This window comes from Bombus fervidus, chromosome 9, assembly GCF_041682495.2.
Source record: "Bombus fervidus isolate BK054 chromosome 9, iyBomFerv1, whole genome shotgun sequence".
In the NCBI taxonomy this organism is placed as follows: domain Eukaryota; kingdom Metazoa; phylum Arthropoda; class Insecta; order Hymenoptera; family Apidae; genus Bombus; species Bombus fervidus.
In genome coordinates, this window is record NC_091525.1 from 4,458,692 (window position 1) to 4,475,327 (window position 16,636).

General features: G+C 33.8%; 1 protein-coding gene across 8 annotated transcripts; it reads left to right on the forward strand.

The window, feature by feature from the left end:
* The first annotated feature begins 178 nt into the window (after window positions 1–178).
* Window positions 179–16,615, forward strand: Hts (adducin 1-like protein hts). 8 transcript variants are annotated; one of them, XR_011800622.1, is made up of 16 exons: window positions 196–715; window positions 4,543–4,892; window positions 5,139–5,325; window positions 5,395–5,777; window positions 5,848–6,297; window positions 6,426–6,562; window positions 6,636–6,753; window positions 8,291–8,404; window positions 8,525–8,617; window positions 8,748–8,943; window positions 9,034–9,171; window positions 9,270–9,341; window positions 13,657–13,724; window positions 15,326–15,507; window positions 15,813–15,849; window positions 16,218–16,615. XR_011800622.1 is itself a non-coding variant. In XM_072010115.1 (15 exons), exons 2-14 carry the CDS (start codon window positions 4,782–4,784, stop codon window positions 15,490–15,492), a joined length of 2,196 nt encoding a protein of 731 aa, XP_071866216.1. In that variant the 5' UTR covers window positions 197–715; window positions 4,543–4,781; the 3' UTR covers window positions 15,493–15,507; window positions 16,218–16,615. The 8 variants fall into 8 exon arrangements, 4 of the variants coding, with proteins under 4 accessions (XP_071866215.1, XP_071866216.1, XP_071866217.1 ...); XR_011800619.1 differs by having other exon boundaries at window positions 15,364–15,507; XR_011800620.1 differs by having other exon boundaries at window positions 15,379–15,507.
* The last annotated feature ends 21 nt before the right edge of the window (window positions 16,616–16,636 follow it).

Consider the following 16,636-nt stretch of genomic DNA (forward strand, 5'->3'; position numbering starts at 1 on the left):
ACATACGTATTATACGTAATATTTCATTGGTTGTACAAAACTCGAACGTTTTGATTGGACGATAACTTGAAAGGCAGCCAATCAGACGGTACATTTTCGGGAAGCGACTTCTCATTGGGTCGCTTTCAGATCAGTTGCGCAGTAGTATTGTGCGCACGATCCGCGTGCCCATTGTACAATTAGTTGGAGGAAAAAAGCAGGAATGCGGAGCAGTGTAGAGACGAAGACGAAATATTCACACTTGATAACGAAGTTTTAATCGTTTAGGAGAATCGACCTCTGTACACAACCGAAAAAGGACCAAGTATGAGTATTCTAACTGACATAAATACATGTTATATAATATAAATAAATTATAAAAGCATAGGTTAAAAAGTAGAGCTGGTTGGAAAAGTAAATACAGAAGGAGAAAAGGAGATACAAAGCTCGAAGTGGTTGTAACGAAAGTGGTGAGCAGAAGATAGAAGTGGAAGTGGAAGTGGAAGTGGTGGTGGTAGGAATAGTAGTGGTGGTAGTAGGAGCGAAGCTACTAGGAGGTGGAGGAGGAGGCTTGGGGAAGGTTCGCCAGCCGCCGGAAGAGCATCGACGGCGACGGGGGCGGGGAAGCTGTCCACCGAACGGAACGACCGCTCGGTGATACGAACAGCGAGTCGAACGGTTCCCCAACGAATACGGATATATCGATCATTGACGATAGTTGCCGATTTTGCGCTAGGTAAGTCACTACTTCACTAACTAATAGTACAAAATACCATTGTAAATACGAATCACTTGGAAAGTTCCAGCACTCTGTACGAGAGAACGTGGTTCGAAATAATTGACAAGAATGACGTAGCGTAAGGGGTGTGTCGTACCGTGCCGAGTTGTGTAGAGTCGAGTCGAGTCGGTTGAGCGGCAATCTTGGATATTTTTTTCTACATTTGTAGACACTTTTCAACAACGCATTGTCTCACAATTTTGTTAGTCGTGTTCCTCATCGGTTTAAGAATATTTGGTAAAAGTACGTCGATAATTACTGTCAAGATACTCGCTGTCATAATTGCGCCATTGAAACCCATTACTCACCATTGCTGTATCGCCATTTGCATTGTTAAACCATTGACCTTCTTTTATTTCTATATTCGTGTTAAACATACAGTTTTTATGAAAAATTTAACCTTAAACGCGATTGCAATGTGCTACTCCATTCTTTCTCTTAACATAATGTTTCACAGCATTGCGTAAACTATGACCGGCGGGAACCATTCAGATGAAACTAAAAACTATATTCATTTCAGGTTTTCATTTCGTGAATTTAAAAGTTGATATTATTTTAGTGTTCTATATGGAGGTTGTCTCTACAATGATAAATAAGTGTGTCATTATTTGAACAGTAGGCGAGACTCAGTTTCCTTTCGTTATTCTCTACGTGTATTTAATCAATTGGTTACACTGCTCCGCCTAGTAGTGTCAGGACAAAAAAGCTCGACAAGGTGTAACCAGTGTACAAGTTGATTCTCTTTTATGCTATTAAATTTACTTCTGAATGTCGCGGGCGCGCACGGTTATGTACACGAAATTGCTCGCGTTTGTTTGTAGAGGACTAAATTGACATACATGTAGTGGTCATTTGGGCGTATTCACACGAATAACCATACGCTGAGTTCGTCTCAACGTCCTTATGATCGAATTCGTAAATGGTGAGAAAACAACAATGCAACGCGGATATTCTCGTATAGGCAAGTGTCTTCAACAAAAATCTTAAATCATCACCAATTTTACCGTAAAAAGTATTATTTAACACGTAGGTTCAATAGGTTGCTGCATAATCGGTGACGTTCTTTTTTTTTTTTGTTACAAACTCCAGACCGCCCGCGCGATCTATCGTCGCTTGGAAATAAACTTGCTACTCTCGAGTTTCGATTCTATAGTAGGCACGTTCACCTGTGCGTTTGCTGGTGTGTTGATTTATCTCTTCAGTTTTTTTCAACTTTTGATTGATTTAAATGCATTTCACTTGAATTTACCTCTAATTATAATTTGCTGTTCCTCTGAATCTTATTACATATTTTTGAACAGTATTACTATTCGAAATATTATTTCATTGAAAATAATGTTATTATTAATAATGGAAAACGAATTTAAGTAAAACGTATATAATACCAAATGGTTCGTTATTTCGTTAAAAGATCTGTTCTACGAATGTACTATATTGACATAGACTATAACGATCGTGCCTTTCATTATGCCCGGGCAAACGTAGTATCGCCCAACGAGCACCGATAGTAAGCTTTACGTTTTAAGTTATGACATCATCGCGTCGAGAAACAGCGGACGCGTCGCATTAAGTATCCCGCGCGCAATACGCGCATTCAGTTCACTATCTCGATAGTTCAATACATTATCTACGTTTTTCATCCTAATTGGCTCTTTTCCACGAAATACTAACAGGTCTCGTAACTTGTTTGACCAGTTTTTATATTTTTCTCAAAAAACACATATTTAAACAGACGTATAAATTTAATAATTATTCTTATGAAATATACAAGAAAGCGAAAAATTGATATCGTCATGATACAGATAAATGATAGCAAGGTAATGTCGATTAACCGTGAATGGCTAGAATTCAATTGGCGTTCGTTGACGAACGTTAATTGAAGGAATGACATTACTTGGTCATAATGAATTATGTACGTACGTAAGATAAAGAAGTTGTTTAAAATAAGAAATCTTTTTAGGTTTTTTCTTTCCAATATTCAGATAAAATAATATAAAATAATTCAATAAACATTTATATCTTTTATCTGTCACCTACTAATCAATAAAATTTAATGTAAAAATTAACCAAGTTAGGATACATATAATACAAGAGAAAAATCATATTAATATTTAAAATATATAATAATATAAATATGGATAGAACTTTGTAATAGTGATCGCTATTGTTATATCATATATACTGTTTATGATTAATCTTGAAAGTAAACTTTATTGTTGAACGTATGAGAAATAAAATTTCTATTATTATATATCTCAAATATTGATATAACAATATAACAATTTGCTTTTTATAAACTAACACAATGACTTTAATATTAAACACCGTACATTATTCGATCAATAACTTAAACTGCAGTACTTTTTATTTGTTTCAACGTAGCATATAGTTACAGAATTTTGTTCATATTTTAAAATAGGTAGTATTATTTTTTTAAAATATAGAAATAATAAATTATAATTACGTTTACTGAAATTAAAAAGAACTGAGGAAATTGTTAAATAAAATCCTTTTCTCCACCATTGTGTGTACGATAACGTTTGGAACGAAATCGATAAAGTGAGCGGTAAAAAAGCAATTGAATAGAAAATCGCTCTAAACATAGTGGCAAAGATATTTCGTATGAGCAGTAAAAGAATTTGTAGAACGATCTCTGCAATTTGCCTGTTTAGAGTAGAATTTGCGGAAGTTGAGAATTTGGGTTAAGCATACGCTTCCGAATTATCAAGAGCCGTTAAACAAGGTTATTAGCGATACTCTAGTGTATGGTGCTTGACACATCTAACGATGAACAGGTGCAATACAAAATATACTTATTTTTTTACTGTACGAACTAATTTAAATAATAATATACCAAAGCAACCTTTTCTGTTCTTTATAATTGTACTATAAATTTTTTTTTCTATGTTTTCTGAGCAATCATTGGTTGGATAAGTATAAAAAAAAATAAAGCACACATTAAATATGTAATCTTCAACAGTATTAATTCTATATGTCCGTATTAGATTTCTTTTATTAACCAAATATTTTTAGAAGTCTGACGACACTTATAAGTATTATTCTTGTCACAATTATGCTCTAATTTTTAAGAAGTATCTATTTTTAGCATACGTGTTATTTTAAACAGACTTGAAATATCAGAAATAAAGATGGCGGCAAAAAATCAAGAGGACATAATTTAGGATATAAGAGATTAAATATTTTATTTTTGATAGTAGAATGGCAGGATGTAGATACATTTATTGTCGCAGTATATTTAAAAACTGAACAAAAGGAGATACGGAAAATATAAAATGAAAGATGGCGTTAAGATAGGGGGTTAGGATACGACCATAGGGGAAGACGATGGAAACACGTGATATAAATAAACGTAGTAAGAATTTGAAAAAAGAAAACTACGATTTCAGTCGCACTAAGGATTCTTGTAATTTTCCCCTACCATCTACGCGTTCGACGCACCTTACTCTACTTGACTGTTACTCGGAAGTTTATTGATCGTTTGCTGTCTCCTGTCGCTTTTCTTGTGTTCATTGGTTTCTACATTCGAAATGAGCAGAGAAACACCTGAAAATTATCTTTCCTATAGATAACGAAGTATGATATACCCCTTATGTTAGAATCAAAAGAATACTGAAAGATAAAGTGTTAAATCAGTGCTATTTAACTAGAAAGATAAGAATTATATCTAATCGAGAAACGAGTTCCTTGTTTTTCCTTTTAATTTTTAAAAATATATTAAAACGTATTAATAGTTATTAATAATGACGTAAAACATTTTGTTTTAGTCGGTATTCAACGGCAGGGGTGGAAGGAGGTGGAGGTGGCGGAGGAGGTGGCGGCGGTGGTGGTGGCGGCGGTGGAGGTGGTGGTGGTGGCGGCGGCGGTAGCAGTGACAGTGGTAGTGTCGTAGCTAGTGGTAGTGGCGGTGATAGTGATAGCGACAGTGATTAAAAATACGAAAAAGCAAATAAACGACGAGGAAAAAGAATATAACTTAGAAAAGAAAGGACAGTAATTAGCAAGAATGGCAGACACAAGTCAACAACAACCGTTGACTGAACCACATACGAATGGGGTAATGGACGGTTTGACAGAAGAAGAGAAGAGTAAAATGCGGCCTGCTGACATCGATGCGGTAAGATTTCGAAAAAATTTTTTAAGGTATAAAAGAATTTTTGTGGGATCTTTTACTTACGTTTTGTGCTATGTGTAAAGTTTTGGATACATATTGCGCTTTTTAGCCACCTCTTTGGGATTTCTAGGCATATATAAAACAGTCCACTATCAGACGGTATATGTGACTTGAATGAAAAATCGCACAACAATGTTGCATATCTAAGAAATATTTTCAAATTATATTTTCCATTACTTTTTTGTGTAGGATATGAGGGAGATGGAAAGAAGGAAGAGAGTTGAAATGATGATGAATTCTCGACTTTTTCGCGAAGAATTAGAACGCATTATTGAGACACAAATGAAAGATGGTGCTGGACCATCAGGTCTATTACAGCAAATATCTGATATGATGGGTGCACAAGGTGCTCGGTTTAATGCAAATGTTTTTAAAAGTAAGTTCATTAAATACCAGTTATTCAATTGTGTTTTATCAAATACTTATCTAACTAATTTTATTACAGCTTCTAATTGTGTATTACCCATCAACGATATACGTGGTGTCGAAAGTATGGGTTATGCAAAGGGAGAGAAACTATTGCGTTGCAAATTGGCAGCAGTATTTAGACTGCTTGATCTCTATGGTTGGACTCAAGGTGTTGGTGGACAAATTACAGCACGTTTAAATCAAGATCAAGAACACTTTTTAGTTAATCCATATGGTCTGTTGTATCACGAAGTTACTGCTTCAAGCTTGATTAAAGTTGATATGCAAGGAACGGTCGTGGAACAGGGGACAACCAATTTTGGTGTTCATGTGGCAGGGTTTCAATTGCATTCAACGATCCACGCTGCTAGACCTGATATAAAATGCATTGTTCATATTACCACTCCGTCCGTTACTGCTGTGAGTAAAGAAATGCATATTTTATTCTGTTTTTACATTTTGCGTCTCTGTTAATTATATATTTTCTCAGATCTCGTCATTAAAGTGCGGATTACTGCCAATTGGACAAGAAAGTATAGTAATAGGAGAGGTAAGCACGCACCAGTATGTAGGTGGATTTTTTGAACCAGAAGAAAAAGAGAAGATAGCAAGAAATCTTGGGCCGATGAATAAAGTTATGCTTTTAACGAATCGCGGTGCTCTCTGCTGCGGAGAAACTGTCGAAGAAGCTTTCTTCAATGTTTACAATATGGTCCTAGCTTGCGAGACCCAGTTAAAACTAATGCCTGCTGGTTTGGATAATTTAAATCTTATTTCCGAAGAGTCTAAGAAAGCTATATTCGAAGCCTCGAGAAAACCACCCACACCGCAACAAACAGCTCAAATCACCGAAACCACTGCTCTTGCTGAGAAACTCGAAAAGCGTTGGCGAATTGGTGGAACTGAATTTGAGGCACTTATGCGAATGCTCGATAATGCAGTAAGTATATAGACCTTCTGTTGTTTTTACCTCAGTCCTTCTGTTTTTTTCTTTCATTCCGGAACGTTGCATCGTTCTCGCTTATTACTGATTCTGTAATAGCTAACAAGTTATTGGGTCATTCGCAGGGTTTCCGAACTGGCTATATATACAGAAATCCACTAGTAAAAGGAGAACCTCCGCGGCCTCGAAATGATGTAGAAGTACCACCGGCAGTCTCGTCTTTAGGATATTTACTTGAAGAAGAAGAACTTTATAAACAGGGGTAAATATGTTTGTTACATAAAGGTGCTTCACAATTATTGAAGAAAACTTATTACGTTCCCACTTTTTTATAGGCTCTGGAAAGGTGGTCGTAAAGGCACGGATAGGTCACGTTGGTTAAATTCGCCCAATGTATACCAGAAGGTCGAAATACTTGAAACAGGAACTCCTGATCCGAAGAAAATTACAAAGGTAGAAGTCATCACTTTTGAGAACAAAACTGAATAGATGTAACGGCGTGCTTTTAAAATAAAAGATAAATAAAAAAAAAAATAATAGAAGAAAGTAAAAAACAGTGTATGGAAAGGAAGATGAAATTTACGCAAGAATTAGACGATCTTGCATAATATTATTAAAAAAAATACTATTAAGACAATGTCAAGATTTGCATTTATATTAAGATTGATATTTTACATGCACATGTTGTTACATTTATAATCTTCTATAAAGTTATTTGTCGAAACGTAATTATCGTCGTTAATTGTAAGAAAAGAAATCGTAAAAGTTTTCAAAAATAGTTCTTAGTTCCTTTGAGTTAAGAAAACAAATCATTTCATTCTCTTTCAATATACTTTATTGCATACATTTAAGACACGACGAAAAAGAAAGATCTCATATGGAAAGTAACTGAAAGTAAAAGTTCATAATTATTATGAACATTGAATCCTCCTGATCAATTATATTACATTTGTTCGTTGTTTATAATCTCCGTAGTGATATTTGCGTACCTTCGATACATTCCAATTTATGATATTATAGTAGAAACTACACTGTGAAGAAATACATGTGAAAAGAAAGGAAAGAGAGAGGGAAAAGGAAATACAACTTAATACATCTAATAAATTTTCAACGATCTACTTATGATTAATATAAAATGTAGTTCTAAATAAATGTTGCTATAATATTGTGTATCTTTCGGTGGATTGACTAAAATTATAATGGGACTTTATCGCGCCTCTCTCTTGTAGCTTATTAATATATAAATAAATATATGTCTACTGTTTATCGTGTATAGGTAATTTTTCGAAAAAAGATAGAACCCTTCTCTTTACAACGGCATGGAAGCATGTATAAAATGAAGAAAAAAAATAGAAAGAATTTTATTGAAGTGTGTTATGAATCTATATTTCAATGATCGATTCGATGAACAAATAATAGCCTTATTCTCGAGCATTTTGTCGAGTTTATGGCATTTTAACGCTGTTGTATGAGCATCGAATTTAAGATAATCATATGATGCGCATGGATATCATTATTTGACTGATTCACATTCAAAACTGTGTATGAATGTGTGCCTGTTAAAATCGTGTCGTCGAAGGGATGGATATTCAACTCTTCGTCCCACTGCATTTACAAAACCAGATCGATCGACCCTAGATCAGAGGGAGGTAGATATGAAACACTCGAAGAATATTCGCTGTTAATGACAGTAGTATATATAGGCGTAAATAGACGTAGACGTAATTTTTTTAATACTGTAAGAAGATTAGATCGTAGGTAAATTAATCGAAAAATTTGTACTTGAATTTGGCAAATGAATAGTCTAAAATGTTGCAACATTAATAATGTGTTACGTACGCAAATTGATTGAAATAATAACGAGACGACATCACCAGCAAAGCAGGCACACATAACATACGCAGACAATGCGAAAATAGGTATCTCATAATGCTGTGTTGGATGTCGAATTATCGATGAGGGTCGACTAACGTTCTGGTTTTGTGTGCAGTGGGTGTCAGACGGATCTCCGACGCATAGCAGTACACCGGTGAAGATCGACAGTGCCCTTCAATTTGTACCGAAAAATACCAATCCAAAGGAATTTAAACAATTACAACAACAGGTAAGTAACATGAAATTGCATTGATTACGTTCATTCCTTAAAATATTTCAATGAAATAATATATAAATATTTTGTATTTGCAAACTGATTAAACCCTTGGAGCTGTGCTTTTTTGTTTAGATAAAGGATTACCGTAGGGCAGATAAGATATCAGCTGGGCCACAATCACACATATTAGAAGGAGTTACATGGGAAGAAGCCAAAAAAATGCAGGTAATGTGACACGTTTTTAAGTAGTAACTCGAAATTAAAATTATAATAATTTATTAATTTATTATCTTGTTAAATTATATATCATATTTTTGGTAAAATATATATTGATGAGAACATTCGCTTATGAAAGGATGCCACTATTAGCGGAACAGGAGAACAAGTAGTGTTGGTAGGGGCAGCCAGTAAAGGTATCATTCAAAGAGGGTTTCAACACAACGCAATGGTTTACAAGACACCATATGCCAAAAATCCTTTCGATGCTGTCACTGATCAAGAACTCGATCAGTATAAGAGAGAAGTTGAACGCAAACAAAAAGGAGATATCTGTAAGCAAAATAACATATAAATTTGCCCTCAATTGAAAATTTACATAGTGAGTAAATTTAATCTTGGTTTGATCTTTTCTCGTTTTACAGATGATGAATCACAATCAGAATCGGAAGCATTGTCATCATTCAATGTTAGTCGGGCAACACACGAATCAAGCACTGCCAAAAGTCCAATTCAATCACCGGTATCTGTAACTTCGGAAACAGAAGAAGAGAGCAGAGATGGTAAGTAACAACAAATTCTCATATGTTTTTTATATTTTATTGTTATCTCAGAACTGAAAAATATATAGATCAATGCATTGTATCTCAATTACTTTCAGAACCCCGAGTACTACGGATAGAAACGAAACAAGTGCCTGCACCAAGTCAACCTGAAGTTGTATTGAGCGACGGTAAGCTATTTTTTTTTACAATTTTTAGTTCCCAGAGCCTATGCACTTTAAATCGATCATTTTCATAGAGGCGGAGGTATTTTGAAAATGATCGAAGAAACGTGCAGTATGCATGTTCGATATAATATATGGGGAGTCTTGTGTCGTGTTACTTTTACATTTTTTTTTTTTTTTTTTTTTTTTTAAGTCTTATTCCTCCTGTCTTCTATGTGTTTCATAATATTGCATTTTTAAATGAAATTTCGTATAATTAATGATAACGATCGCAAGGCTTGTTCCATAAGCACGAAGGTGTTGTAATTTGTCATTACATTTTTTCCCTACCTTAATTTGTCACCTTTATTTATGATCACTAACGCTTGCACCTTGCATGGATGTACTTACATTCGCATAAACATTTTGCATATTTATGTTTGGTACAGGAGTATAAGTGTTATTTCCTCCATATTTTTTCCCATTTTTTAATTTATGTCCTAGATTGCACGTTAACTACCTTGCATCGCATTAATAAATAATATTCTGTTCTCATTATAAGTTCTTCCTTGAATTACGAATTATAGTAAATGTAATTTATAAAAGCTGTGTGCAAAATTCGAGTATGGTAATGACTGACACGATTTTTAAGAAATCAATTTGTCTCGGCATATACTCGGACCAATTTGTTGGATTTGTTTGATGTCACAGTTGAAAGATTTTAAGATATTATACTTTTCATCTTGTCAACTGTTGCGAATACAAGAACTTTCTCAGATACGCAGGTGTGAGCATCCGTGATCATAATAAATATCTTCTGAGAAAGAAGATAAACGAAAGGAGCAAATATTAAAATACAATTGTGGTATTGTGGGACACTATGGTTGCAGATCTTGGTTCACCGAGCAGGTTCTGCAGTCAATGCAAAAACAAATGTGAGAACAAGATTGAAAATGATGCCTGCATTATTAATAAACACCGTCATTGTCCAGTTGCTGAACTATATCGATACGAACCACGTTTAGAAATTGTCCGAGGTGACATAATCGCAGAGCGGTTAGTAACTAAGTTAATTGACTACCGTCCTTGTCCTCCAGTTATATTAACTGGTGAGCAAGTAAATTGCTCGGGTGACACGAAATGTAATGGTCTTGAACAAGTTCCAAATTCGGTTTACTTTGAAGATAAAAAAACACAAGAAGAATTGACCAAGAAAAGAAAATCTAAAGTTCGCAGATCATTGGAAATGAAAAATAACGTAAATTCATTGAATGTTCCGTCTTCTAACGAAAAAATGAAAGAAAAAGATAGAAATGATAAAACGAATTTGAAGTCGATCGATACAAGCTCTATGGAACAGATTACCGAAATAGTAAGCTGTATTGATTCAAACATACCGCCAACGAAAACAAGATTAATTGCTTTATCTTCTCCTGAATTTAAAGTCTCAAAGAAATATAGTTTAGATCCGTCCGATATGAGTTTAATATACAGTTTGACACCATGTATGAATTCAGAAAATGATAACGAAAATGTCGATAAAACGATGATAGACAAATCGTCGAAGTTATCAACATTTACATTTGAACCCAATAATAACTTGGAGCAAGATTGCTTTTTGCAATCTAACGAAAAGAAAAGTCCCAAAAACGAACAACAATGGGAGAAAAAGGACTGCGTAGACGATAAAATTGATAATTATATCTGGTTCAATTCGTTATCTGACAGTGAAAAGTGTGAGATTTCTAACGATAACAAGACTATAAATAACGATATATGTTTTGATAATGGACAAGTTGAAATTGGTTCGAACGAAGGATCTGATATGTTGGAACTATTCGCTGACACGACTTTAGAATTGCTGGAAACTACCGGTGAATATTTTCGAAATGACATAAGCAATATGGCGAATGAAATTATCGCAGAACTTAATGGAAATGACACGTATGTGATCATTTACTGTCTAGTAAATGAAATTTTTCAAAACGTTTATGATATTCTTTCGAGTATAGAGTTAAATGATCGATGTAGTTCGCCGTTATCAACCATTTCTCGGCAATTCTCAACTCCAAAATTGTGTTTGAACGTAAAAGATAATGAACACACGCCGAAAGAAATCGAAAAGACTCAGACCAATCAAACTACACCTGTTATTGTTATACATGAAGTTATTCACCATGTGATCGATGCATGCGATGAAATTAAGAAAGCAAAAACCTATGCAAATATAGAGCTGAGAGAAAAAGGGAACAATGATACTGTTAGCAATGAAGAAGAAAACATTGGACAGCAGAAGGATTTGACAACGATGATAAACAGTGACAAATCAAAAAAAGCATCTGATCGAAACGCACAAGTTGCACCGACTGTTACCGCTTTTGAGAATCTGGTTTTACACGAGAAGAATGATCAGTCTGCTGAAACAGCAGCAGAAGTAGATGACATGACGGAAGCAGCAATTTTCGAATTTCATACACTAGTGAAGGCGAAGCCAACAAATACTGATAAAAGGGAATTTGAATTGAACTTCCGAATAGAGAGAAATTTTGGTGTTGAGAGCAGTGTTGAAAATAAAAGATCGCATAGGCAAAATATGGAAGAAGTTGAGCCCGGTCTATCTGAAAGTTTAGAGAAACTCGCTGAGATAGATTGGAATATGAATTCAGATGTTGGAAATAAAAGATCTCATAAACAAGACAAAGAAAAAGTTAAACTCAGTCTATCTGAAAGTTTAGAAAAGCTTGCTGAGATGGGTTGGAATATAGATTCGGATAATTTACCCGAAATTGATACAAGGGAAGAAGAATTAGCAAAACTATCAGAGACTTCTCAGGCTGTAGAGCTGAAAGAAAAAGAAGACAGTAATACTAGTAACAATGAGAAAGAGGAAATTGGGCAGCACGTGGATAATTTGACAACAATGATAAACAGTGATGAATCAAAAAAAAGTTCTGATCGAAGTATGGGAGTTACATCGATTTCTTTTGAGAATTTGGCTTTAGACGAGGAGAATAATCAATCTGTTGAAACAGAAGCAGACGCAATTTTCGAGTTTCGTACAATAGTAAAAGCGAAGCCAATAAATACTGATAAAGAAGCAGTTGCATTGAATTTCCGAATAGAGAGAAGTTTTGATGTTGAGAGCAGTGTTGAAAATAAAACATCACATAGACAAAATAAGGAAGAAGTCGAGCCTGGTCTGTCTGAAAGTTTAGAGAAACTCGTTGAAATGGATTGCAATGTAGGTTCGTATGATCTGTTCGAAATTGAGAAAAAAAGAAGAGAACCAATGACACTATCAGAGACTACTAAAGCTGTAGAAGCGTGCGTTGATTGTATTTATTGTATGAATTCCTGTCCTATGGATTACAATCAAGAATATTCTCCATTATCGACCATAGGTGAAGAAGAATCAGATGAGAAGGTTGTGGATTTAAACGCAGAAATTGGAGGAAAACGACTTAATGATACTTATACATTTTGTGATTCCGACGAAATCGTAAATGACAAAGAATTATCTAGTCATAACTTAAAAAATAACAATAATGCATTCCTTTAAAATGATCTCATCAAACGATCAAACATCGTCCTTTTCAGAAATTCATCCCCTCAAAGATGTAACACTTGCTTCAGTGGAGTTTCTTTAAGCTAATAACTTGAAAAAACCAATAGTAGAACCATGATCGTAGAATTTAGTTCCTAGGATTATTTAAAGGATACTTTTTCAAATATCCACAAAAATATTCCTTTTCTGTTGCTAGAAACCAAAGAAATTTTTTTATTTATCAAAGGTATAAAACGATATGTTAATTTGTATTTTAATTTACACAGTGCTCGTTTTGTTTATTGTTTATATCTAGTGTTTGCAGTTGTATTATGCACATTGTTCGTGTTCTGATATTGCATACTTTGTCTTTTTAGTTTTTTCTTTCTTTATTTATTTATTTTTTCTTTTATTTGTATCGAGTACATGTTTTGTATGCGAAACATATTAAAATTATGAAATAAATAATTTTCCTAAACGTAACGAGATACAAAGATCAAAATAAATCATTTTAATATCCATTTTAACATCTTTATCAGTTGCTATAATGTGACTGCATATTCGAAACGCTTGAAGAGCAAACAAGAATTATACTTTGGTTTTCGTTTTCAAGGTAAGCGTGAGTATTTGACTATCTTCGCCAATTTCTTGTGATATTCTAACTTATACACTAATTTTATTTATACACTCTCTATTAATAGTAAACATAGATTTTACATAATATTATGCTTCCCTTCTTTATCATTTATATGCAAAATTTTTAGACAACGTGTAATATTTCTCACCTTATTGTTTCAGGGGAAAATACCGTAAATGGCGATCACTCTGATGCGCATCACAGTACATTTTCTCAAAGTAGTAAAGAGGTTTGTTTCTTATGTCATCTTAACTTAAATATTATCATTATTCTCGAGTTTTATCACAAATGTGCAATAATATCTTATATAACTTTAATCTTTATCATGCTATATTGTCGATTAATAGAACTTAAAAAATGCAAAAATAAAAGGGAGCGATAAATTATCGAAAGAAAAGCTCGAGGATTCTCAAAGTATATATGCGATAACGAAATATATATCGCATATATACACACAGTCACAAGATTGGAACATACCTTTTATCATGCATTAAATATTTATTATAACAATTTAAAGATCAGTGCCAATTGCGTGACACATTTTGCATATAAGGATGTTTCGTAAAATGATAAAGCTACACATTTTTGTCTTTTACTATTTCTAACGAATCTACGTCGCATCATTTTTTATACGTGAAAGACTTAGTCGTGATTATCTTTTATCTTAAACTAATCGTAAATTTTTATGAATCTTTATATCACAATCTCATCTTTAATTTATCGAACGAGTCTTGAAAATCATACACAAATGCTGCTTCGTCATTAACTGCGATATAATGCTAGGAATAAGCTAGTACGCCAATAGTGTTCGCTTGCATGAATCTAAGAATGACCGATTTTTATGGATCCAATAAAGATCATGCAAAACGCTAAGGGGCGAAGGAAAAGAAAATGGGACACACGTGCGCGTGTATTTATACACATATGTATGTACAATACTATGGAAACATTTTAGACCATCTACGACGATGATCTCATAATTCCAGGTAATTTTTAGGAAATATTTCCATACCATACAGTGTTATATGATATTTTAAAAGTCATAGTGGTATAAGTCAAGATTTGAGAACTTGAATTTTTTAAAATATTATTTATTTATTTTATAATTAATTGAACTATAACTTCATTTTCTATTACAGTACGTTCTTGTGGCGTGCAAAAATATAATCAATTCTCTATAATAATAAACATAGAATACTGTTTTGTGTAATCAGTGGTCTGATTTATATCACTATGATTCAAATAAAAACGAACCTTTAGATATTCTCTACAGTGAGTACAGATTGATATAGAATTTTTTGCCGTAATGTATATATATGCAATATTATGTATTTCGAATCGTAAAAGTAACCGTGATCAAACTTCAACTTATAGCGAGTAAACTTTTACTTGCAAAGGTTAGGTTTCTTCAAATTCGAATTAAGAGGATAAAATAACGCGCCTAGTCATATGACAAATAATTCGAATTATAATCAGTTTATATTTCAATACGTAAAAATTTTCATAGCGGATTCATACTACAGAATAAAATTATAGAAATTCGAATTAAGGAAGTTCAGTTATACTGATAATTCTTGAATTAAATTCTTGAAAGTAATAACAGAGTTCGAACAACATCAAGTATCGTTATACTCGTTCATAAAAATGAACGATCCTTTTTTGTAGATGGTTTAACATTTTTGCATAGTACTGTACATATATATATATATTGATAAAACGATACATAATGGGAGAAAAGATTCGAGGAAAAAAGAGCAAGCGCGCGCGCGTGTGCGAGCTTGTAGGGAGAAAGAAGGAAAAGGCGAATTGGCTACTTGCATGTGCATGCAGAAAGGTTTATGGTTACGGTTGGGACCTTCCGTGTTAAGGGTTCCGTGTCGCAGGATGTGAGCGTTAGCGAGGAGTCACCGAAAAAGGAAAAGAAGAAGAAGAAAGGCCTTAGGACACCATCTTTCCTAAAGAAGAAGAAAGAGAAGAAGAAGCCAGTCGAGGCGTAGGTAGTCCTAACTTTGGTACGTATGTACAAAATACACAATATTGGAATTGGTATCTTTATTCATATTCACCTCATTCATTATTCTCGATTATACATGCGTTAATCTTTATCTTCTCTTTTTTTTCTTTTTTTTTACAATTATTGATTCTAACCAGTTGACTTTGCGTAGATCAATGTCGCATTTTTAGCAAATATTTGTTTAAAAGGTTATGTTATGATTGATGACGGGAATAAAATTGTCACTTCACACGAAACCTCCACTTATCTTCTTGCTAATTGGAATAGTTATACCGCGACTTACATCAAATTTTTTGTATCCAGGAAATACTAATCGTAAGAAGAAGTTCAAAGAAGAAAGGTAGGATAGAAATTTCTGTGTGAGAATATGTCTTCCTTCTCTTTCTTAATTTTCATTATTGTTATTGTTATTACTATTATAGAGTAGAAGAGCTATTGATGCTAATGTAATTCGCATAGTTGCAGCAATCTTAGATTTCATATCCTATAGTCGCCAGTTAGAATCATGATTGCTATGATGGTGTTTATACGGTCACACGTTATTATTCGGGATTGCGTGTAACTCATCTTTTGTTCACTAGTCTCTGAAAACCATACTGTTTAACCGATGTCTGTTTCGATATGCATCACGAGTATAAGTAATGGAAACATAAGTTGTTATTGGATCATACTTTATGAAAGGTTTCCCCTTCGATTTTTTATTTCCAGACACTGCCACGAGCAAAAGCTTATCGCAAATAAAAGAACTATTACCGAATGAAGATTAAGCCGCGAGACAGAGAAGAGTCGAAGATCACAAAGCGAGTTTAAAAAAATGCATATACCGGAGACGAATGAAAATAGAAAATAGGAAATAGAACATAGAAAATTTAAAATTGAAATAACCGTGCAACAATCACAGCATCTTTCCAGGACTCAAGACTGCCATCGCATTACGTCTACGTACGATAAGAAACTATATTGTACTGTTAATGTTTTTACGTTTTTAATTTGTTAAAGCGTCGCGCTGAACTATTTAATCCGCTATTTAATTTTGCCTCCCCAGCCCCGTTTGTGTAATGCAATAAAACGAAACAAACGAAATACGTCTCTGATTGACAAGAAAATATGTGGGATAACTCCTCGTC

Excerpts from the sequence above, each read along its gene's own strand:
- Hts (XM_072010114.1), top strand. The coding sequence starts at position 4,782 with ATGGCAGACACAAGTCAACAACAACCGTTGACTGAACCACATACGAAT. Across the intron at positions 5,326-5,394 it reads TAATGCAAATGTTTTTAAAA|CTTCTAATTGTGTATTACCC; the intron begins GTAAGTTCATTA and ends ATTTTATTACAG. Across the intron at positions 9,342-10,204 it reads TGAAGTTGTATTGAGCGACG|ATCTTGGTTCACCGAGCAGG; the intron begins GTAAGCTATTTT and ends CTATGGTTGCAG.